Source organism: Trichosurus vulpecula, chromosome 2 (genome assembly GCF_011100635.1).
Source record: "Trichosurus vulpecula isolate mTriVul1 chromosome 2, mTriVul1.pri, whole genome shotgun sequence".
Classification (NCBI taxonomy): Eukaryota; Metazoa; Chordata; class Mammalia; order Diprotodontia; family Phalangeridae; genus Trichosurus; species Trichosurus vulpecula.
In genome coordinates, this window is record NC_050574.1 from 153,822,001 (window position 1) to 153,846,060 (window position 24,060).

At 36.6% G+C, this 24,060-nt stretch overlaps 1 protein-coding gene across 1 annotated transcript in view; it reads left to right on the forward strand.

Annotated features, from left to right (window-relative positions):
• Positions 1-23,391, forward strand: part of CCDC82 (coiled-coil domain containing 82) — a 46,550-nt gene extending 23,159 nt beyond the window's left edge. The window contains exons 7-8 of the mRNA XM_036747212.1: positions 15,575-15,760; positions 19,210-23,391. Of these exons, the coding sequence (XP_036603107.1) occupies positions 15,575-15,760; positions 19,210-19,275 (252 nt within the window). The 3' untranslated portion in view covers positions 19,276-23,391. The remainder of the gene's footprint in view (positions 1-15,574; positions 15,761-19,209) is intronic.
• The last annotated feature ends 669 nt before the right edge of the window (positions 23,392-24,060 follow it).

A 24,060-nucleotide genomic window follows, 5' to 3' on the forward strand; every position in this document is an offset into this window, starting at 1 on the left:
ATTGACGCAAAGGTGATTAACAGAATGAATATAAGCATGGGACAATACTCTAAGAAGAGTGTCAGTGTTGAATTTCAGGACTAGGTAAGGCTGGGGTAGAAAGGGGAACACAGGATTTGGGGGAGGGGGAAGGTGAAGATCAAAGAAAGGAAAAGACTGAAAATCAGGGTTGATAGGACAATAGAGAAGGCACAGGTGCCCCATTCTTATTTGCTTCTGAGAGTTGGTGTGATGTGGTCTCCAAAGCGGGAGCTTTGTACCCTTCATGGAGCCTTAGAATGACTATATGGAATTCATAACTAACCAGTGGGCTAATGGAAAGATGGATTACTTCCCACCATCCCTGAAATACCATTTGAGAGACTTGTTTCAAAGGCATCACACCTTCACCCATTATTACTAATACCACCCCCCACACACACACACACACACTCTGTACAAATTCCAACCTTTTCCCTGACTCCAGGAGTCAGTTCCTTGGGGTAATTGTAACCTATGACCTAGATACCCAGGAGTCAGTTCCTTGGGGTAATTGTAACCTAACTATGACCCAGATAAGGTGCCTTTGGGAAAATCCCCTCTTTCCCCGCAAAATACCCAGATCCTACTCTCCAGATCACCTCATGGTTTTAATAGGTGCCTCTTGGCTGGTTCTGGGGACCAGGGCAATGATTAGAGAGAAAGATTCCTATTTCCTCCCACCTTTTCATTTTCAATAGGATAACAAGTTGCAGAAGACATATAAGGATGGATTAGTTGCAGTCTGTATCACACAATCTTAATATCTTTTGTCCCAAACTGACTCCTCATTTTAGTTCCCCTATATCTGTTAAGAAAACCTTCAATGCACTCAGATTTACAATGTTGGAGTCATCCTTCACCCCACGCTCATTTGCCCTACCATATCCAGTTGTCAAATAAGAAACATCTACCTCCGCAGCATCTCACATCTTTTCCCTTCTTCCTCTACACAATACTTCCCTTCTTCCTCTACACAGCACTATCAAGCAGTCACCTTCATCACCCCTTATCTAGACTACTTCAATAACTTCCTAATTAGTCTCCCTACCTCAAGTCTCCCCTCTCCGATCAATCCTCCACACAACTACGTAAATGATAAAACACCATTCCGCTGTCAGTCCCCTATTCAGTAATCTCCACAGTAAAAAAAACTCTGTTTGAAAAACCCATCACAATATGGCCCCTTTCCTGCCTATCTACCCTTATTATGCACCACTCCCTGTCCTGCATTGTAAAGTTCAATCAAACTGGTCACCTTGTTGCCATATGACATTTTATCTTCCATCTCTGTGCCTTTTCACTGGCTATCCTCTATGCTTGGAAAATATTCCTCAATTCTGCCTTCAAGATTCTTTTGTTTCCTTCAAGGCTCAACTCAAGCACCACCTTCTACATGAAGTCTTTCCCAGTCCCATCTGTGTAACTTCTAGTGACCTCCCTCCCCATAGTAACATGTACATATTCTACATGTGTTCATTTATGGGCTCATCCCCTCTCCCCAAGAGCATAAGCTCCTTGAGTGCAGGCGATTTCCCTTCTGTCTTTGCATCTCTAGCATCTAGTAAGTATCTGGCACGATAGAGGTACTTAATAAAAACTATTGATTGATTAATTGTTGGAAGAAATTTCCAAATCAGTGGGATCACAGATTAATTATGTATTTAAAAGATTCATCTGTTTGGTTTCAACATCTGCAAGTTGAGCTAAATCCTTAAGTCATGAAACAAAGCCATGGGAAGAATAAAATCTGTTGAAAAAAGATACAAAGAGAGAGGCAATAAATTTCAAAAAGGCTTCATGGATTCTAGACTTAAATATTGAGGGAAAATGCAGCTATTTCACCATGAAATATTTATTTGGCAAATGCTACCAAAACAGTTAAAAAGAACTCCAAAAATTTTTGTCAGGAAAGATTATATATGCCAGCATCTTCTCCACACAAAAATTTGCTCTTTGTCTCCTGGGACTGTACTTAAAAGAACTACTAAACTTAAAGATGTGTTATACAGCTTTCTTCCACAAAAAATAGATGTTTCCTGACCTTTTCTCTAATGAAAAGTGACTGTCAGTAGTATATGACCTAACAGATTTTTGAAAAAATGGAAACATTGAATATGTCCCCTTAAGATAAAGGTGACATTTTTTAAAGAAATATTGATATCTTCTTTTTATAGTTATTTTTGTATATCCTTCCCCTACTCAAGGATCCATCACTTATTACAAAAATATTTTTAGAAGAGGGAAAAAGCAGGCCAGAAGAGCTAAGCAAAACATCTATAGTTACCTTCCTTTGAGAAGAGGGAAAGCCAGTACATTTTCATATCCTTTATTCAGAGTCCAACTTGGTCATTACTACACAGCGCTCTATTTCCTTGTGTTTTTTTCTTTACATTTAAAATGTCATTGTGTATCTTGTTTTCATAGTACTGCTTGCACTTTGCTTCAATACATATAATTCTTCCCTTGCCTCCCTAAGTATTTGTTTCTTATGGTGAAGTACCATAGTCTTTATATCCATTCTCTAGTAGACAGGCATCTATTTGGTTTGCAGTTCTTTGCTACTAAAAAAAGTACTGCTGTAATTGTTTTGTTATACATTAGATCTTTCTTTTTATAACCTCCTTAGGAAAACATACCTAACAATATTAGAGAGTGGATCAGAATGGAAAAGAGAAAGGATCAGAGAGTGTAAACATTTTTAGTCACTGTCTTAACATAATTCCAGATCGCTCTCCGGCATGATTGGATCACTTCAAAACTCCATCAACAAGTGTTACTGTGACTCTTTCTTGACTCATTGAGATCTTTTGCTATATTTAGCAATTTTCTGCATGTGAAGTGAAACCTCGGTTGTTTTTATTTACATTCCTCTTAATAATAATTTGGAGTAATCTTTCATATGGTTGTTAATTTTTTTTAAAGTTTTATTGCTATGTTTTGTTTTTACTTTACAAATATTTACAGATTACTCCCTCTCTGTGAAAGGTCTCTTCTAACAAAGCAAAGCAATTATGCAAAACTAACAATGTAATAACCTCATCTGAAAGTGCACTGCAGCATTTTACATCAGTAGCATCTACACTCTCCTCCACTTATCTGTTTTTTAAAGTTTTTTTCAAATTAACAGAAATTTATTTTCTCTTCCCCTTACCTTCTACCTCATTGAAAAAGAAAAGAAAAGCAAATTACTTATGACAAATATTCATAATCAAGCAAAACAAATTCTTTCATTGGCTGTGTGTGTATATATAAATGTGTGTATGTGTATAATAATAATAATACTAACTTTAGTGCTTGCTTGGGCCAGGCACTGTGCTAAGAGCTTTATGATTATTATCGCATTTAATCCTCACAACAGTTCTGGGAAGTAAGTGCTATTGTTCTTATTCCCATTTTACAGAGAAGGAAACTGGAGCAAACAGGTTAAGTAACTTGCCTGGCTAGTAAGTGTCGGAGGCTGGATTTGAACTCTGGTCTTGCTGACTCCAGGCCCACCATTCTATGCACTGTGCCACATTATATTTGTCTCATTCTGTACCCTAAATCCATCTATGTTCTTTAACCCAACAATCCTTTACAATTAAGTTATTTAGTTTTCAATTGATTTTAATATGTTTTTAGTGTTCTTTTATTTAATATAATTTTTATTACTTAGTGGTCAGTAACGGGTACATATAATATGTCTATTTTTCTGCATTTGTGTGGGACTTTTAAGTCCTAAAACCTAATCAATTTTTGTAAAGGTGCCATGCGCAGCTGAGAAAGATATAAATAAACTCCTTTCTATTTCCATTCAATATCAATGTCTCTATATATTTTATAGTTTTTTCCTTTCTATTTACTTCCGGGTTTTTTTTTTTGTTAAATGTAAAGAAGAGGACAAAATACTATCACAGTAGAGCAGTTTTTCTTCTCAGAATCAGACAAAAAACCCAGAAAACTTCATAGTGCAACATCATGAATCATTTGGTTGATTATAAATAGTTGTTGGTGATTTTTTTCTTTTTAAAGAAGTATTTATTTTTAACATTATTTTTAAATTTTGAGTTCCAGATTTTCTCCCTTCCTCCCACCCCTCCCCCACCACTGAGAAGGCAAACAATATATCAATTATATATGTGAAATCATGCACTACATATTTCCATATTAGCTATATTGCAAAATAAAAAATAAGAAAATTGTACATCACTTTGCACTCAGAGTTCATCAGTTCTCTGTGGAGGTGGATAGCAATTTTTATTGTGAGGAAGAACTTTTATAGTGGAGGGGAAATGGGGGGAGCAATGGGCAATGTTTGAACCTCACTTTTATCAGAGTTGCTTCAAAGAGGGAGGTGGGGTGTGTGTGGTCTCTGTCTCAGTTTCTCTCTCTCTCTCTCTCTCTCTGACAGAATTCCATCTCTTCCTAATAGGAAAACAATAGGGGAAGGTGATAAGAGATATGGGAGTGGGGCAAACGATAGGAGGACAGATTAATACAGGCAATGGTCAAAACAGATTTTTGAGGAGGGACAGGATTAAATGAGAGAGGAGAATAAACAGAAGGAAATAGGATGAAGGGTAATGTACAATTAGTCACCATAACTGAATGTGAATGGGATAAACAACCCAAAAAACAGAAGTGTTTGGCACAGGGGTGGGAAACTTGCAGCCTCGAGGCCACATATGGCCCTCTAGGTCCTCAAATGTGGCCCTTTGATTGAATCCAAACTCTAACCTAAATTTGTTCTGTGAAGTTTGTATTCAGTCAGAGGACCACACTTGAGAAGCTACAGGGCCACATATGGCCTCAAGGCTATAGATTTCCCATCCCTGGTATAGCAGAATGGTTTAGAAACTAGAATCCAACAGTATGTTGTGTACAAGAGACACACAAAATAGAAATATAGTTAAAGAATTGGAGCAGAATCTATTTCAGCTGAAGTGAAAAAAGGTAGGGGTAGCAATCATACTATCAAAAAAAGCAAAAGCAAAACCACATCTAATCAAAATAGGTAATCAGGAAAACTACATTGCCTTCTGCATTATCATATTCCAAGTCCTCTATTCCTTTAACGTAGAAGCTGCTAAATCTTGTGTGATCTGACTGTGGCCCCATGTTGTTTGAATTGTTTCTTTCTGGCTACTTGCGGTATTTTCTCCTTGACCTGGGAGCTCTGGAATTTGATTATAGTATTCCTTGGAGTTTTCATTTTGGGACTTCCTTCAGGAGATCAGTGGATTCTTTCAGTTAGTTCACCTTCTGGATCTAAGATGTCAGTAGTTTTCCTTTATAATTTTTTGAAGATGATGTCTAGCCTCTTGTTTTTTTATCATGACTGTCAGGTAGTCCAATAATTCTTAAATTATCTCTCCTCAATCTATTTTCTAGGTCAGTTGTTTCCAATAAGATATCTCTTCTATTTTCATTTTTGACTTTGTTTTATTGGTTCATGAAATCTCACAGAATCATTAGCTTCCACTTGCCCAATTCTAATTTTTAAGATTTTTAAATGACCTTTTGCACTTCCTTTTCCATTAGGGCAACTCTTATTTTTTAAGATACTGTTTTCTTCAGAATTTTTTTTGTGCCTCTGTTGTTTGTTGTTATTCTAGAAGAGAATTCATAAGAAAGTTGATCCATGATGCAGGCTCTATGATTTTAGTCATTTTCCAGTCATGCCTGACTCTTTGTGACCCTATTTAGGGTTTTCTTGGCAAAGATACTGGAGTCATGAAGAATTGGACACAGCTGAACAACAACAAAAAATGAGTGAGGAAGTAACTGCTTCTTGATAGAAACTCATGCTGTGGTGAAATCATTTTGAAAGTGAATATTTGGAAGTGTTTCCATCATTATGTGATTTTGTCAAAATTTTTCCCCAAAATGATGTGTTACCTATAAAAAAAAACTACAAAAATTCTTATATCCATCTGCTTGAAAAACTTAGAAACAGAATTTTCTAACCTGTTTAAAATTATTTCCTATTTCCTTCAAACATGCCCACTTCTCCCCTATCCTCTTAAAAAAATTATTTTACTACAATCATACCTTAGCAATGAAATAATTGAAAAATACAAATACCGTCAACTTTAAATACACCTAGCAATTTTTTTTCAGTAAATATTCTCCATTCACGTCTAATAAAAGTAATAACAACAGACTTATCTCAGTAAAGCAGTGCTCTGGTCTTTACCTGAGAAGGAACCCTGCTTCTCTGCAACTGCAAGTACTAGTGCTCTTCTTGGCCTTGGAACCATGATGAGGGCCCCTGCTTCCTGGTGAATAATCATATTTGCTTCTCTCTGTCAAGAAGTAAATAAGTAGTGGGTTTCATCTTCATGATTTTGGGACTTATAGATTATCATTATATTGGTGAAAGTACTAAAGTCTTTTAAAGTTGTTTTTCTGTATTATGTTTTCATCATATAAATTACTCTCAGGAGCTTTGCTCACTTTCCTCTATATCAGGTCATAGAAGTCCTCTTAATTTTCCACGAAACTGTCCTTTTTGTCATTTCTTATGTAACAACAATATTCCATTCTATTCTATATACTACATTTCATTTAGCCATTTCCATATAGATAGACTTTGTTTCCATTTTTGGCTAACACAAAAAAGAGCTACTAAGATATTTTGTACATATAGACCCTTTTCTTCTTTTATCTCTTTGGGGTATAGTTGGATCAAAAAGTATACACAGTTTAGTAACTTTGATGACATAGTTCCAGTTCTTTTGCAAATGGCCGGACCAATTGTAGCCCTACAAAAAGGGCATTAGTGTGCCTGTTTTCCCACAATTAGTCCGCCATTTGTCATTTTCCTCTTTTGTCATTTTTGCCAGTCTTGGAAATGAGTTTGAAACTCAGAGTACCTTTAAATCACATTTCTCTAGAAAAGAAATGAAAACTATGAAAGAAAGTATTGGAAAGGTTATTAACGGCTTAGCACAAGAGGTACAGAACTCCCTGAAAATTAAATCAGACCAAATAGAAGCCAATGAGACAATGAGAAATATTTTTTAAAAGCCAAAAGACTGAAAAAAAGATAAAATATATGGTATCTCATAGCAAAAACAACTGATCTGGAAATCAAAGAGAAAAAAAGTTAAGAATTATAGGACCACCTGAATGCCATGACCAAAAAAAAAAAGTCTAGACCTCCTATTTCAAGAAGTCTTTAAAAAAAAAAACTGCCCAGATCTCTTAGAACCAATCTCTTAGAATTCTACTTTTGAAAGTAGAATTAGAAAGAAAATGTTGATCACTCCTTGGGAAAAAAAAAAAACCAAAACTAAAATTCCCAGGAACATTATAGCCAAATTCCAGAGGTCCCAAGTTAAGAAAAAAAAAATACTGAAAGCAGCCAAAAAGAAAGAATTCAACTACTGAGAAGTCTCACATGACTTAGGATCACACTTGATTTAGCAGCCACCACTATGAGGGATTAGAGACCCTGGACTACAACACAGGAAAAAGATAGACTTACAACCAAGAATTACCCAGCAAAACTGAGTACAGTCCTGTTGTTGTTCAATAATTTCAGTCATGTCCAACTCTTCATGACCCCATTTGGGGTTTTCTTGGCAAAGATACTATAGTGGTTTGCCATTTCCTTCTTTGGCTCATTTTGTGGTTGAGGAACTGAGGCAAAATTAAATGACTTGCCCAGGTTCGCACAGCTAGTAACTGTCAAATTTGAACTCAGATTTTCCTGACTCCTGGTCCAGGGTACTATCTGCTGTACCCCCTATGGCAGGGGGGAGTGAACCTTTAATATAATAGAGGATTTCTAAACATTTCTGGTGAAAAGACAAAAGCTATTTAGAAACTTTAAAATTCAAACACAGACCTAAAATACCAAAAAAAACCACAAAACCATGAATGACAATAAAGGACAAGGATAAACTGTTTACATTCAAATATAGAGAGATGATAGATACTTTTGTCTCCTCTGAACCCTATCATAATCAAGGGGCATTTTTGTTTGGTCATTTCAGTTGTGTCTGACTCTTTGTGACTCCATTTGGGGTTTTCTTGACATTTCTTTCTCCAGCTCATTTTACAGATGAGGAAACTGAGGCAAATAGGTTAAGTGACTTGCCCGGGGTCACACAGCTAGTAAATGTCTGAGGCCACATATGAACTCAGGAAGATGAGTCTTTCTGATTCCAGGCCTGGCCCTCTATCCACTGCATCACCTAGCTGCCCCTATCAGGGAGCATAGAGAGAATCCAATTGACAAGATCTAGCAGTGGTCCTGTTTTGTCTTGATGATTGTAAGAGAAAAATGAAAAGAGGAAAAATAATACACTAGGAGGATGGGAAGGGAAAGAAAGGTAAGAGGAAATTATCTCACATAATCAAGATACGCAAGTCTGTAAACTAGGAGGAGCATCAGATATTTGAACCTTACTGTCACCTGAACTGGTCAAGGAGGGAAGAACACACACACACACACACACACACACATAGTAGAGTACAGAATACATTTCACTCAACAGGGAAATAGAGAAATGGCAGAAGAGAGAAGGGGGAAAGTAGATTAAGGGAGACAGCCCTAAGCAAAACAAACTCTAAGGATGTATAAAATTATTTATAATTTTTCGAAGTAGAAAACAATGAGAATCTGAGGAGATGCTGGTAATTGTGGAAGGGCTGAACAAGTTTTGTTACATAAATGTGATGATAGAATGCTATTATGTTTTGAGAAATGTTGAGAGAGATGGTTTCAGAGAAACTTGAGAAGATTTTTATGAGTTGATATAGAGTGAATTGGACAGAACCAGAAGAACAATTTATATAATGACAATAATATGGTAAAGGCAAACAACTTTGAAAGAATTAAGTACTGATCAGTGTAATGACTAACCATGATTACAAAGGACTAAGGATGTTACCCCCCTCCTCATAGAGAAGTGAAGTCTTCAGAATACAGAATGAGATATAATATTCTTGGACATGGCCAGTGTGGAAATTTTGTTTTACTTGACTATACAGGTTTGTAACAGGAGCTTGTTTTTCATTCATTCTCAATTGGGGTCAGGTGGGAAGAGGGAGAGAAGGTGAACTTTTGCTGAGTGAAAAAAAAGGAAATAAGATTTTTAAAAACCTTAAAAGTTTGCTGTGTACATTTTTTCCTCAGCTATTCATTAAAATATTTACCAGTACACCCCTGCTACTCTCTCTTCTAGTTCTACTACCTATTTAACTGTTTCTTTCCTGTTTTCTTTGCTGATTCATCATCCAGATAATACCTCTTACTATTGATGTTCCCCTAGGCTCTAAGATTCCCGACTCTTCCTTTATCTACTCACTCCTTGTTGGAGACCCTATCAGCTTCCATGGATTTAATCATTTTGCCTATTCTGATGACTCCCAGATTTACATATCTGACAATAGTCTCTCCCGTAAGTTTCAATCCTGTATCACCAGTTGCCTACTTGATATTTTAAACTGGCTTCCTTGGATAATCTCAAACTCAGTTTGTCTAAAGCAGAATTCATCTCATGCCCAACCCAAACCCCTCTTCCAAACTTTCCTATTTCTGTCAAAGACACCATGAATCTTCCAATCTCCTATGTTTATAAACTTGGCATTAGCCTTGACTCCTAAATCTAGTCAGTTACCAAATCCTACTTTTTCTACCTCAACATGTTTTATCTGACTCCTTCTTTATACTTATACAGCTGCTACCTAAGTTCAGGCCCTTATTACCTCTCATCTAGATTACTACATCAGCCTCCCCCTAATTATTCTCTTGTAGTTCAGTGCATCATCCATACTAACATGTAAGTGATTTTCCTTAAGAATAGGTCTCACCATGTTAATCTCCTACTCGGTCATCCCTAGTGGCTTCTTATTGCTTGTAGAATGAAATATAATCCTATCTGGTTTTTATTTTAAAGGCCTTTCACAACCTTGCCTTGACTCATTTTTCTTGATTCATTATACATTGCTTTACCTCCTACACTCTGTGGTCCAGCCAAACTGGACTTCTCTCTGTTTCTTATGATACTCCATCTTCTGTCATATTTAGAATGCATTTCTTCCTTACCTCTGCCTCATAGAATTTTTCTCCCCTCAAGATGTGACTCAAGGGTCATCTTTTACATGAAGCCTTTCCTTCAATTTCTAGTGCCCTCAAGCTACCTCATATATAACTATTTTGTATTTATTCTGTATGTCTATTTACATATGCATGTGTATATGTCCCTGTTCTTTCCTCCATTACAATATAAGCTCTTTGCAAGAAAGGATTGTTTCATTTATTGTATATGTCCCTAGCACCTAGCACAATGCTTAGCTCAGTCAGTGTTTTAATAAATACTTATTGAATAATTGATTGAAGAGTTTCAGTAGTATTTGAACCCATTTATTAAAAACATAAAATTCAACACTTTTGAATTTGTGTGCAAGAATAACTGATTCATTAAGATGGACATGTTTTAGCTGAATTTCAAGAAAAAACCCTTGAACAATTGGTAGAGGGCTTGAAAAAAATGAGTATCGTGGTTTCGAAAGCACAACCAACAATGTACTTCTTCCATTTGAACCTGCATATCTTTGTGAAACATCTTTTTTAGCCATGATAGCCAGTAAGGCTAAATATAAAAATAATCAGAATTTAGAACTATATACATGTATAGGGATAGGAACAAGGACTGGACCTGCCATCCATTGATTTAGAGAACTCCCTGATTTAAAAAAAAAAAAAAAGCCCTCCAGCAATGCAGGTTGACACTTTCTCTACAACTTATTATCTTACTAAGTTTCCTAGAGCAGTAATTTACAAATAAATATGCATATGTTGAGGATACATGCTTTTTTTTTAACTATTTAAAGTTTTTTTTAGTTTTTTTTTAAACTATTTAAAGTTCAGGAGGAAAAAGTTTGAAGACCATTAGTGTAACAGAATGCTAGTGGGGGTATTCAGGAGAGATAGCTTCAAATCCTAATGCAGACATTTTCTAACTCTGTGAGTCCGGGTAGGTCATATGACCTCTTTGAGAATAAGTTTTTTATTTTTTTAACATGCACTTAGCATAACAAAAACATTGCCTCACAAGGTTGGTGTGCAGAGCAAATGAAACAATTCTGTAAAACACTTTGCAAATCTTAAAGTGCTAAAGTTATGGATAGAAATGAGATTATTTTTTCATCTTTTTCTTGATCATAATTCTCTTCTGTCTCAGGGAATAACCTTTGGACCAAAAAGGGCAGAATAAAAACAGCATTTAGGGAGTTGATACTGTAAATAAGGACATAGTAAGAGATCACTAACTATAATTGATGAATTCAGATCACATGGCAAAAAAGAACTGTATCCCTGAGTACTGAAAAAATTGATGTGTGAGCCACCAATAGTTATATCTGAAAGATTGCATTGAATGGGTTCCTCCATTCAAAAGGAGTGAGGACTGATATAGAGGGTGTTCCTAAAGTCTGGACACATAGGCAAAAATGCATATTTTCAAGAAACGAAATGAATGAAATTTTTATTTAATTGGAATATTAACAAATAACATCTTCGATATGATTTCCATCATTTGTGATGCAAAAGTTGATGCACTTTGCAAGATTCACGTGAACTTGATGCAATAACTCCACATTGCCATCAATTACCTGTGTGTCCAGACTTTCGGAATACCCTGTACAAGTACTGTAGGATTGAGAAAAGGCAGATTTTCTGACTTTTCCCAAAAGAAACAGAGTCTACAAATTATAATCCAATGAGCTACATCTCAATTCCTTGCAAAATTCATATAACCTCATCATTCAGCTGAAATTAAGCCTAGAAAGTTACTAAACTGTGTACACCATTTAGCCCAGCAATACCACTATTAGCCCTATGCTCCAAAGAGGTAAAAGATATAGGAAAAGGATCCACATGTACCAAAATGTTTCTAGCTGCTCTTTTTATAGTGTCAAGGAACTGAAAACTGAGGAAGTGGCCAGGAATGATTGAACAAACTATGGTATATTAATGTAATAGAGTACTATTGTGTCATAAGAAATGGTGAAGACAGTTTCAGAGAAACCTGGAAAGACTTGGTATGAACTGGTTCTGAGTGAAGTAAGGAGAACTAGAACAATTTATAGAATAACAATATTGTAAAGACAGCTCTTAAAGAGTTAGGAATTCTTTTTTTTTCCTTTTTTTCAGAGGAGGGAAGGCAAGGCATTTGAAGTTAAGTGACCTGCCCAAGGTCACACAGGTAGTAAGTGTCAAGTGCCTGAGGCCTGGGTGCTCTATTCACTGTACCACTTAGCTGCCCCTACAGTTAGGAATTCTGATCATTTCAATGACCAACCACGATTCTAGAGGACACGTGATGAAACATGCTACTCACTTCCTGACAGAGAGGTTAGGTACTTAGGATGCATATTGAAATATATATATATATTTTTGGACATGGCCAATGTTGAAATTTTTTTTGCTTGGCCGTGTATGTACAAGGATTTTGTTTTTCCTCTCCCCTCCCCTTCCAAGGGCATGTAAGAGAAAAGGTAGATTTTTCTTATTTAAAAAAAATAAAATTTAATTTAAAAAGAAACAAACCCCCCAGAAGTTATCAATGATCTCTTAATTGCCAAATCTAATTGCCTTTTCTCAGTCCTCATTGTTCTTGATGTGTCTGTAGCTTTTGATACTGTGAATCTCCCTATCCTCCTGGATACTCATGAAAGTGCTTTCTCCTGGTTCTCCTTCTGCCTTTCTGCACCTTCTCATTCTCCTTTGCTGGATCCAGGTCACACTACTATGTATAAGTGTGCCCCAAGGTTCTGTTCTAGGACTTCTCTTCCCCTATATCTATCTTTTGGTAATTTTATCAGCTCTTGGGTTCAACTATTATCTCTATGCAGATGGTTCCCACATCTGTATACGTCAAGCACTAATCTCTCTCCTGAGCTTCAGTACCACCACATCACCACATCAACTGCCTTTTGGACATCTCAGATTGGATCTCAAACTCATTATGTTTATCATGGTCAGCATCTCAAACTCAACATGTCCAAAACACAACTCATTTTCTCCACCTCCATGCTCAACCCTCTCCTCTTCCAACTTTCTTGTTACTATTAAGGGCTCCACCCCGGCTTCCAACCTTGGTATGTTCTTCAACTCTTTACTTGAATTCACCCCCATATATCCAGTCTTTTGTTGGAGTTTTTTTTTCCTGCCTTCACCACATCACCTTCTCCAAACTCACATGCTACCCTTATATAGTCAGACCTTCATTAGCTCTTTTGGCTGGTGTTTCTGCCTCACATCTCTCCCTATGCCTATCTATCCTGCACTAAAGTATAGGTCTTACCATGTCATCTGCCTATTCAGTGATTCCGGTGGCTCCCTATTACCTCTAGGATGAAATAGAAAATGCTTCGTTTGATGTTTAGTCCTTTTCACCTGACCGCTTCCTACCTTTCCATTCTTCTTACAGTTTACTCCATTCCATATGCTCTTTGATCCAGCTTCAGTAACCTACTTGTTCTTTACACCCAACACTGCCTCTCCTGCCTGCATTTGCCCTGGCTATCTTCCTTTCCTGGAATGCCCTTCCTCTTCACTTCTACCTCCTAGCTTTCCTGATTTTCTTCAAGATTCAGCTCAAATTCTACCCTTTATGGGAGGCATTTCCCTCCCTCCCCTGCTAGTTCCTTTCCTCTGAGATTACTTTCTCTTTATACTATATACACTGGATATATGCATGGTTATTTGCATAAAAGGTACCATGTTTTTGCGTTTCTTTATATCCCCATTACTTGGTACAATGTCTGGCACATAGTAAGTGCCTAATAAGTTATTGACAACTTGCTTAGTGGGCATCTAGAAAAGGAGATGGTATGTATAAAAACCAGCAGAGCTTCGTAAGAAACAGTTCATTCCAAACTAACCTTATTTCCTTTTTTGACAGGGTTACTTATCTGTTAGATCATGAAGATGCTGTGTAGATCTAGCTTACCTTGATTTTAGCAAAACATTTCGTAAATGAATTCATGCCTTTCTTGTGGGAAAAGATGGAGAGAGATGGCCATACAGTTTTGTGTGTATATCATCATATAGTTAAATGGAATTAGAACTGTTGGAATGACTGGATTCATAGTAATTATTACCTTTTAAGACAGATTTCTGGCTTTTGCCCTGTGCTGTTTGCCATTTTTATTAGTGACTTTAATAAAGGTATAAATGGCATGCTTATCAAATGTGCTGATTATGCAAAGATGAATATGATGGTTAATGTACAAGATGACAAAATAGGGTCCAAAAAGATCTTGGCAAGCTAGAATTAGATAAGATGAAATCTAATAGATATAAATGTGAGGTTTTTACCCTTGGAATCAAGAAATTAATTTCTTAAGTATAAGATGGGGGAGGTATGACTAGATAGCAGTTTATCTGATAAAGATGTGGGGATTTTAGTGATTGAAAGCTCGGTCTGAATCAGTCCTGTGATGTGACTGGCAAAACAAAAACAAAAAATAGCATGATCTTGGACTGCATTAAGAAAAGCATAATTTCCAGGTGATAGTCCTATTATACCCTGCCTTATCAGACCTCATGGAATATCATGTTTAGTTCTGAGTGCAATGTTTTAAGAATGACTTTGCTGTTGGTACTTTATATAGAGTAGTAATAGTTTCTCTCAGAGTTGGAAAGATGTCAGTTCAGGGCTAGCTCCTGACACATGCTGTACTTACCACCCTGGGCAAATCATTTAACCTTTCAATGCCTTAGACACTGAAGGAGGGTCCAGATTAGCTCCATGGATGAAATCACAGATCTTTAAAAAAATGTATACCCATAAGCATGTATAACCTATGTGTAATTTTCTTAATCTCCAACTAGCCATAAAATGCTGTAACACAATAAAATAAAATTTGGCTAACTTTTAAAAATGCATTGTATCATCATGGGTAGTGCTTGCTTTGGAAATGTGGGTTCAAATACCACTTCTGACACTTAACTCATTGAGCAAGTCACTTTACTGCTCTGGGCCCCAGCCAGTTTCATAAAAACTCTATTCTGTGGTGATATGTATTAATAGGAGGATTTCCTTCACTTTTACCTAACATTGAAGAAATCACAGATCCTTCAGATATTTTCATAACAATAAAAAGTTGAGAAGGACAAAGAAACTTTTTTTCAAAAGTGAGATACTAATTTAGTCTAAAGTTGAAATAAACTTTTAGCTATTTGGAAAAATCCATTGAGAAATCCATTGGAAAATCCATAAGAGAAGTGCCAAATGTTTTTTTTAAAAAATTAGTAGTAACATAAGCATTTATTTCTATTTGTATTTTGTGTGGAAAATTCTTGGAGTCCAGGAATTTCTTTTTAATAAATATGTATCATGTTCTTATGTCGCCTTTAACAATAACATTAGTAGCTAAAATACTAGTTTTAGTAAAATTGTCAAAATTAGCCTTAGGACCTGTCATGGTTGTAGGCTATTATTAAGATAAATTACAATATCAAAGTATATAAGTATACAATACATACAATAAGTATGTGAGACAGGTTATAATGTTGTCACTAGTAATATAACTCTGCATTTCTCTCATAATTTAGGTTCTAAAGGTTGGCAAAGTTTGTGCTGATCGTACTAGGATTTACCACCAACTGAAACATTTCAAATACAAGTTGTACCAGGAATGTTGCTCTATTGCAAAGACTGAAGAAGTTGAAGATGAGCAGGTCAAAGAAACTGTGGAACGAATTTTTAGTCAGTCAAAAGAGAGTGGCTGGATTCAGGAGGTAAGTTAGATTCTTTTTTAGTATAATAGTGATCCCTTTCAGTTGAGTAAGGAGCCTTTAACAACTACCCAACAATTGGAAGTGACTAAAGAAAACAAAGTTTAAAACAGTTTTCCACTATCTCTCTCTTGTCTTCATTTTCTCTTCTTCCCATGTAAAGCCTTTTCCATGCACATTGTTTTTCTCTCTTACATAATCACTCAATCTCATGCCTTCACTCCAGACACTATGATAGACATATTACGAAGTCAGTGGAACAAGGCCTCTACCTTCTTGCTTTACACTCATGTTGCCTTTTTTACTTACTGAGTCCACCTTTCCCCGTTTTTGACAAAGTACAAGACTTAACCTATGCCTTTCTGCTTTCTGTTTTTTAGACTAGTTCATGTGACTTGGGAATGAGGAGGCACCTGAGGCCAGTTCTGCTGCCACCCACATTCTCCTCTTGGGGACATAGAGCTAACTAGTGAGGACTAGAACTGAAGTTGAAGAGGAATTCAGAGATTTCAGGCCATAGTGCTGATTTTTTTAACCCCTCATTTCATTAGTACTAAATTTGATAGCAGGAATATAGCTGATGGTTTTATACCTAGTCTCCTAAAGATCTCTTGGCAGCTTACAAACCTCTGCTGTGGTCAGATAGTTGTTTGGATTGTTTCTTTTACATTTTTAAAAAAGAGAATATAGTAACAATCTTTTCAATCATATCTAGTTATACAATTGCTTAAGACATAATAAATAGATTTCCAAGTAAACTAAAGTTTCTAGCTAGGGCTTTATCCTAAATTTTTAAAAATTACTGACCTGTCCAGTGCCTGAAGATATTTAGAGGAAATGTTTTAGTAGAAAGGATATAAAGGGAAGTTAATTTTGAGAACTCCCCGTAGTAATAAGCAAAGGGAAGAGGGAAAAGGGAACAAACAAAGGAGGAACTACTCAATTCATTTCTTGCTCTTTGGAGGGCTGTCCTCACAGGGAATGAGTTGTTGGTTTTCCCCTTTAGTAATTATCCTTCCTCCATGCTCTCCTTTACAACCACTCTCATTTTGACCTCTTAGTTTATTTATTTATTTTTTTTACTTAAGCTTTTTACTTTTTTCCTTTCTTCCTCTCAAACTAAGTTCTACTCTTTCCTGCCTTTCTTATTCTTCGTCATCTACCCCTATGTTTTATCATTTATGTTAGAGAAGAGAGGAGAGATCCATGCCCTACCCAGCAGTTTCTGCCACCACCTTCCCGGGTAGCATCAAATCTTTATTTCCCTTTGTTATTGTTTATCGTTTTATCTACTTTACTTACCTAGTTGAAGACTTACTTTGGCGTCTTTGCTTCAATAGAGGATTGTATCACTTTTTTTTAGAAAGATACTATATAAACATGCACAATAAATTTTAAAAAGTTAAAAAAGATCAAGAAACTGAAACATTTTCTAGAAACAGTATCTTTTGCCAATCACATAACTTGTAGAAAGTTTAAGAAAAGCTGTCACAGAGGTTTGGGACAGCAGAGGTGACTCAACTCCTGGATCTAGAAAAGGAAAGGCTATTCATGGTTAAGGAAAGACAACTGCATCATATTACATTAAGAAGAATATCACTTTACATTTGACATTAAAAGGAGCTCAAGGTTATATGTATCTGGGTCTTAATACTCTAAAAGTTCTTCATTTTATTCCTGGCTATCACTCTTTCTTTCCTCTCACTTAAAAATATTTTGTTCCTAGGACTTCTTAAATAACTTCATTTAAACCTAAGTACTTTAAACCCCAGATAAATTCCAATGCACCCTCCATGCTGCGAATTAAATTCGAAAGCTATAAAGGATCCTGGCATTCTCAAGTTGAAAAGATACATCTATCCCTCTCTCTAGGTCATCTACATGCTACTGCATATTCTCCTTTCATGCATGGTGCTTCTCTTCCTGTACACTCTCAGTATAATTGCTACAATCTCCCACTGTACCTACCATTCTCTATCTGAATGCTCACATTCCTGGCTTTAGCTTTTACCTCCCAAACATATCCATCCCTATTACCTGACTCAAACGGTATGCTGATGTTATTCCCTCCTCCTACTTGTGTTTTTTTCCTCTCCTTGTTTTCCTTTACAGTCCCTTTCTCCTCCTTCCCCAACCCCAATTTATCTTCTTCCCAGAAAAGGCCCCAGAACTCTACTAAATTAATAGACATTATCCTATTTATGTATATCTCATGACATGCTCCCAAAGACCTGCTAAATGGGCTATCCTTTCATTCTGCTTATTCCTCCTTTACTTTCATGATCTATTGTTGTTCTGATGTTAATGAAAGAGCATGATTTTTAGTGATTGAAAAAGGAGCAAACTACAGTAAAATAAAGAAATAAAAAAATGGAAAAATCAAAATGTTACAAAATCATAGAAGTGCATGCAGAAAAGCTGTAATAATCAAAATTATAATATGTTTTGCCTTTAAGAAGGTGGACGTTGATGCTGAAATTTCTTAGGCAGTTTAGTAGAATATTGTTACTCTCTGGGAGAGTATATGAGAACCAGGGAATAAGGAAAGTATGTCAATTTAGCGTCCTTTGTAGTTACGAGTAATTTATAAATATAGTGTGTACATACTACATTATGTAAACAAGGGTTGGAGTTGATTGAATAGTTGCTCTTCTGTTAGGATCCTGGTAATTGGGTAAAAATATGTTGCTTGAAAGAGAAAGCTGAGAAACTGTGACTTTTACTTTTACATTTACATTTTGAGAGGCAGGATGACATACTGGAATGAGAATTAGGCTTGGGCACAGGAAGACTAGGGTTCAAATCCTGCTTCTGACACATACTAATTGTAGCAGGTCACGTAATCCTTAAGTGCCCCAGTTGTTATTGTTGTTTTGTTGTTGTTGTTCAGTTGTGTCTGAGTCTTCATGACCCCATTTGGGTTTTCTTGGCAAAGATACTGGAGCGGTTTGCCATTTTCCTTTTCCACCTCATTTTACAGATGAGGAAACTGAAGCAAACAGGATTAAGTAACTTGCCCAGGTTCACACAGCTAGTAAGTGTCTGAGGCCAGATTCGAACTCAGGAAGATGAGTCTTCCTGACTCCAAGCCTGGTACTTTTTATATACTGAGACACCTAGCTCCCCCAATGTTCTGGGCAACTCTCTGAAACTCTAGGTTTCACATGAGTTGCTGATCTTCATAAGAAGAGCGATCTTTAGCATTGAGTTCTTTATACAAGTGAAATCACAGGTTCTACCTTAAAAAAAAAACAAACAAACCTCCTTTTACTTTTCTTAACATTAGAAATTCTTGATTGAATCAAGGCTCCCATTTATACCCTTGGCTCTTTTTGCCTTTACCATGAATTACAATTAATACTACTCTTGTTTATATGCCAAATGAGGCCCAATTCATCTCCAGTCAGTTTTTGCCCTTTGTGAAATAACCAGTATTTTTGTTGTATGTGCAGAAATATGATCAACTTGAAGAATATCTCAATTTTGCGGATTACTTTCATGATGAGAAGTTTGACTAAGTTGTAACTTCCTTTGGAGAAGATTTTATAAAATTGCGATGAACATGAAGAGCAATGAGTACTTGTTTCTGCATACCATGCTGAATATATTTGCACATTTTTGAAGATTTTCATAGCAAAAGCTCTTGTTTTTAAATATATAGGTCCATTTTAATTTTTGTGAAATCAAATCAGTGATCTTATTTTAATATTTTATCTGTGGTACATAGAAAGCGTATGCTAAATAATTTTTTAAAAGCTAATCAATGTATTTTTAAAATCATGTCAGTGACTATGTAATAGCTTACTATATGTCAAGTAAATATGAGTTGTTAATTTCATGCCAGTTTGATGGAGATATGCTGTATTTTAAAGTTGTATTTAGTCTTAAATATTTATGTGTATTTATTGCCTTCCCTCTCCCAAAACTTTTTGCCTGTCCATCTTGCAGTATTGAATGACCTTCACTAATATGTTATTCATGCTATGAACTAAATCAGTGGGCTGGAAGAAATCTCAGTAGATCTTCAGTTCATTTCCCACCCATCCAACCACTGCAGGACTGTACCTCAACCACCTAGACAGAGTAGTGTCATATGTGTTCTTAAATATCCTCTGAAAGGGGATTTCAGACCTCTTATTAGTCCATTCCAGTGTCTCACAATCCTCACACTCAGGAATACTTTAATGTAGTGTCCTTTCATGATTTGGGATATTCTTTCTTTGTGCTTGCTCAGTGTTAAGTCTAGATATAAATGATTGAGGTATATTTTATATTTTTAAAATTGTAAATGTTCCCACATCGAAGTTTACTTAATCTGTGGAGATGTAAAAATGTCAAAGGTGATTTTTAGCCAAAAAACTCTTAGAAAGTATATTTTGTCTTGTGCCAAATCTAGAAAAATCCAGTTTAGACTGGTGAAATAAGTTGTACAGTTTCAGAGGAAACAAATGGGCCTTGTCAGTTGTTTATCTTTTGTACTTGGAGTCCCTCTGCAGTAAGACAAGCTTTTATGCTGCGGACTTCGGTATAACATAAGTTCATCTTGGCCCTTTTCCAGTGTGGCTTAGGTACAGGAAGTATCAGATGGACACCATTATAGTATGGTCTCAACAATAATATGTTCCATGGCGTGGACGCCAAGGACAGTCAAACGAGGCTCTGGTGTCTGAAGCAGGATACTATTAGAGACTGCTTCATTATCATGTTTCTTCAATTTGTTTCTTAAATATGGCTCCTCTCATGGTAACCTACTAAAAAAACCCCACAAGATAGAGTGGATTTGTCAATGTGTAACAGTATCGTGGAGCACGTAGTCTTAAAAGTGTGGATGACTGAAATTTCACTTGCAAACCTCTTCATCCTTCTGGATGGCTTGTGGAAATAATTCTTAGCTGTTTTCTAGGGAAGGAAACAGATACAGAGTTGGAATAAGAGGATAAACTGTTCAAAGAGGAAATGTTTAAGCAAGGAGAGAGTGGGAGAGAAGTGATGTTCAAGTTGGAATGTAGATGGAGGATGAGAAGATGTGATAAATGAATTGGAACAAAGAAGAGCAGGAGAAACAAAAGAGATTGGCTTCTACTGTACTTCACTCTTGACTCTGGAAACTACCCTTTCTGTAAAGTCCGGGGCAAGACGGAGAGGCCAGGAAAGTGCTGAGACTGGATGATTGTTGAAATACAAGAATCTAATGAGCTGAGGCATTTCATGTAGTGAGTACCAGTGTGGCTGCAGTTGAGAAGTGCTTATGAGCAGCTTCTCAGGTATCTGTAGCACTTTTAAGATCCTGAGATCATTATTCCCATTCCCACTCCAAAGTTATCAGTATTTGTTTTACCTAATATGAAAAGAAGAGTTTTTAGGAGTAGGATTTTAAAAAAATTTTAAAGAAAAACCACTAGCAACCATCAAAAAGGGACAGGCTGTTAAGTGATACACTTGGTGCCAGTTAGGTAAGGAGAAAAACAGTTTGTACCAAAAACAGTCTGTAGGCAAATTAAGAATTTTGATAATATAGAAATATCCACAGCATTATTGTATTTCAGCTACTATTAATGATAGTAGATATATCATCTTTGTAGCATTTGAAAGAACTTAAGAGTTTGTGAATATGTTAAACTTTTTCATGGGCCACCAAATAGGGGTGAGGGGAGAACTACCTATGAGTAGTTGTTATTATAATTCCAAGTGCTTGATTACATTTGTCTAAATCAAGTAAATGGAGACTGCTGGTAGCAGTAGAGGAGGAAAAAAGCAAAGGAAGAAAAAAGTCTTTTGTTGGACAGTTGTAGTCTAAGGATCTGCCTTCTCCTTTTGCCCAACAACATTGTCTGAGTAGAGAATAATAGTACTAAGTGGTTAGGTAAGCCACTCATTCTTTAGGCTGCCCATTCTGAACCACTCTCCCCCATCCCTTCATCCCCAGTGAGGCTCAGTTATGAGGCCTGCTTAAGTCAGGACAGCTAGAAGGTTGAAGCTGAGTCCCTGAGGTGCCCCATAGGTGGTTTGCCCTAGGAACCATTAGTAACACTCTTCTGCTTTACTAATTCTCTTTTCACATTTCTCTGTTTCCTTTTAGAACTCCTCCTCTCTCTGAGGCCCTCCTCTCTCTCTATACTCTCTGCTATGGCACTCACATTTGTACTCATGGCTTAAGCTACCATTTTTATCTGAAATAATTCCCAAATCCATGTCTCTAGCCATGACTTCTTTTTTTAGTTCTAGACCTTTATCTCCAGCTGCCTACAAGATATCTTAATCTAGATATTCCACTGGCACTTCAAATGCAGTATGTTTGGTGCTGAGCTTATCATCTCCACCACCACCACCACCACCACCTCCTCCCCTCCCCATGCCCCACCCCCGCTAAACCTTGCTTCTCTTGCTTCTGACTCCTCTTTTTGCCATTGGCACATGCATTCACTGAGTCTTTCTATGTTCAAATTCTTCGGGTTATTTTGACTCTTTCTTTTCTCTGATTTCTGTCTAGTTAGTCACAGCCATCCTCCCTTTATCCAATTGCCACCACGCAGTATAGACCTTATTACCATTTCCCCTAATTCATTCATATGAACTCTCTCCCTTTCTAACTATCCTTTAGCACCGTATAGGGGATAGAGTGTTAAACTTGGAGTCAGAAAGTTCTGGATTCAGATCCAGTCTCTGACACTAGCTGTGTGACCATAGGCAAATCACTTAGCCTCTCTGAGCCTCAGTTGCCTCGTCTGTAAAATGAGGATAGTAATACCTGTAGTACCTACCTCACAGGGTTGTTGTGAGGATCAAATGAGATATTGTATGTAAAGCGCTTTGCAAGCTTTAACGTGTTATATAATTGTCAGCTATCATATTCTGCCAGAGTTATCTTCTTATGCATAGGTCTGGTCATATTGCTCAGCTCAAATATCTTCAGTAGCTCTCTGTTTCCTACTGAGTAAACTTCATATGCCTTTGCCTGGTATTCAAGGCCCTCCACAACCTGGTGCCCCTCTACATGGTGAGGTGGAAAGAGCACAGGGTTTGTAGTCAGGGGACCTGAGTTCAAATCCTGGCTTTGCTACTTACTACCTATATGACCTTGGTCATTTAATTTCTCTAGTCCTCAGTTTCTTCAGTAACTTGAGAAGGTTGGACTAGATGATTTCTAAGGTCCCTCTAGCTCTCAACCCTATGATCCTACCTTTCCAGCCTTATCTTACATTAATCCCCTCCACATATTCTGCTCTGGCCAAACTGGACTTCTCTTTCTCCCCTAACACACCCTGTGCTCTCTTGCCTCTGTGCCTTCGCTTAAGCTGTTCCCTATGCCTGTAATGTTCTCCCTACCTTTTGAATTCCTTACCCATCCTTGAAAGCCCAACTCAAACGCCACCTTCTCCTAGAAGCTTTCCCTCATCCCTGTTGTCAGTGATGACCTTCCCTTTTGTACCTCACATGGCACTTTGTTTTGCACTGCTCTAATGCACTTGTTATGTATTATTGTATATTATGGTTGTCTGTGTATGTGTCTTATTTCTCTACTAGACTGTACGCCCTATGAGGGCAGGGACCACGTCTTATCTAAACTTTGTATCTCTCAGCTCTCAAACAGTGCTCTGCACACAGTTGGTGCTTAATAAATATTTGTTGAATTGAATTGAATGTGTACTTGAAATTAAATGTCTATGGGTACAATAGATAAATAAATAGATTTTTCATCCATACCGCTGAAACACAAAATAGAAATTTTATCATTGCATAATTTATGAATCTTTGACTTAAAAAAGTCTTTCTAAACACAAGGATTAGTGCTTACAATTTTATAGAAAAATTAATTTGATTCCCCTGGACTGCTTGCTGATATCCATAAAGCCAAACTATTCCAGGACTGGTAGTAGAGACATTTTATAAATCTAATTATGCTGTTTTTCATCATGTTAACCTATTTAGGTGTAAGTGAAGCACTCATTTTCCATACATCTTATACATTCATGGATCCACAAAATCTTTTCTGCCCTTTTGACCTTAGGGGTATTGGACCTGAGAAGTATAAGGGACAGATAAAAATAATGTTGTCTTTATTTTAGACATTTTTAAATTATGCATCAATGAAAAGATTAGTAAAGATCTTTTTTCAATTATAGTTAATGTCTACCCAGTTCCAGCCCAGCATACAAATCTGTGGAGAAAAAAACAAAACCTGGGAAATACGCTACTATGTGGGGAACTGAAATATTTAAATAAAAATAAATAAATTAACCATAGTTTTAATGCACTCTCCTTTACCTATTCAGTTAATTAATTTACTAGTCTGCAAACTTTGC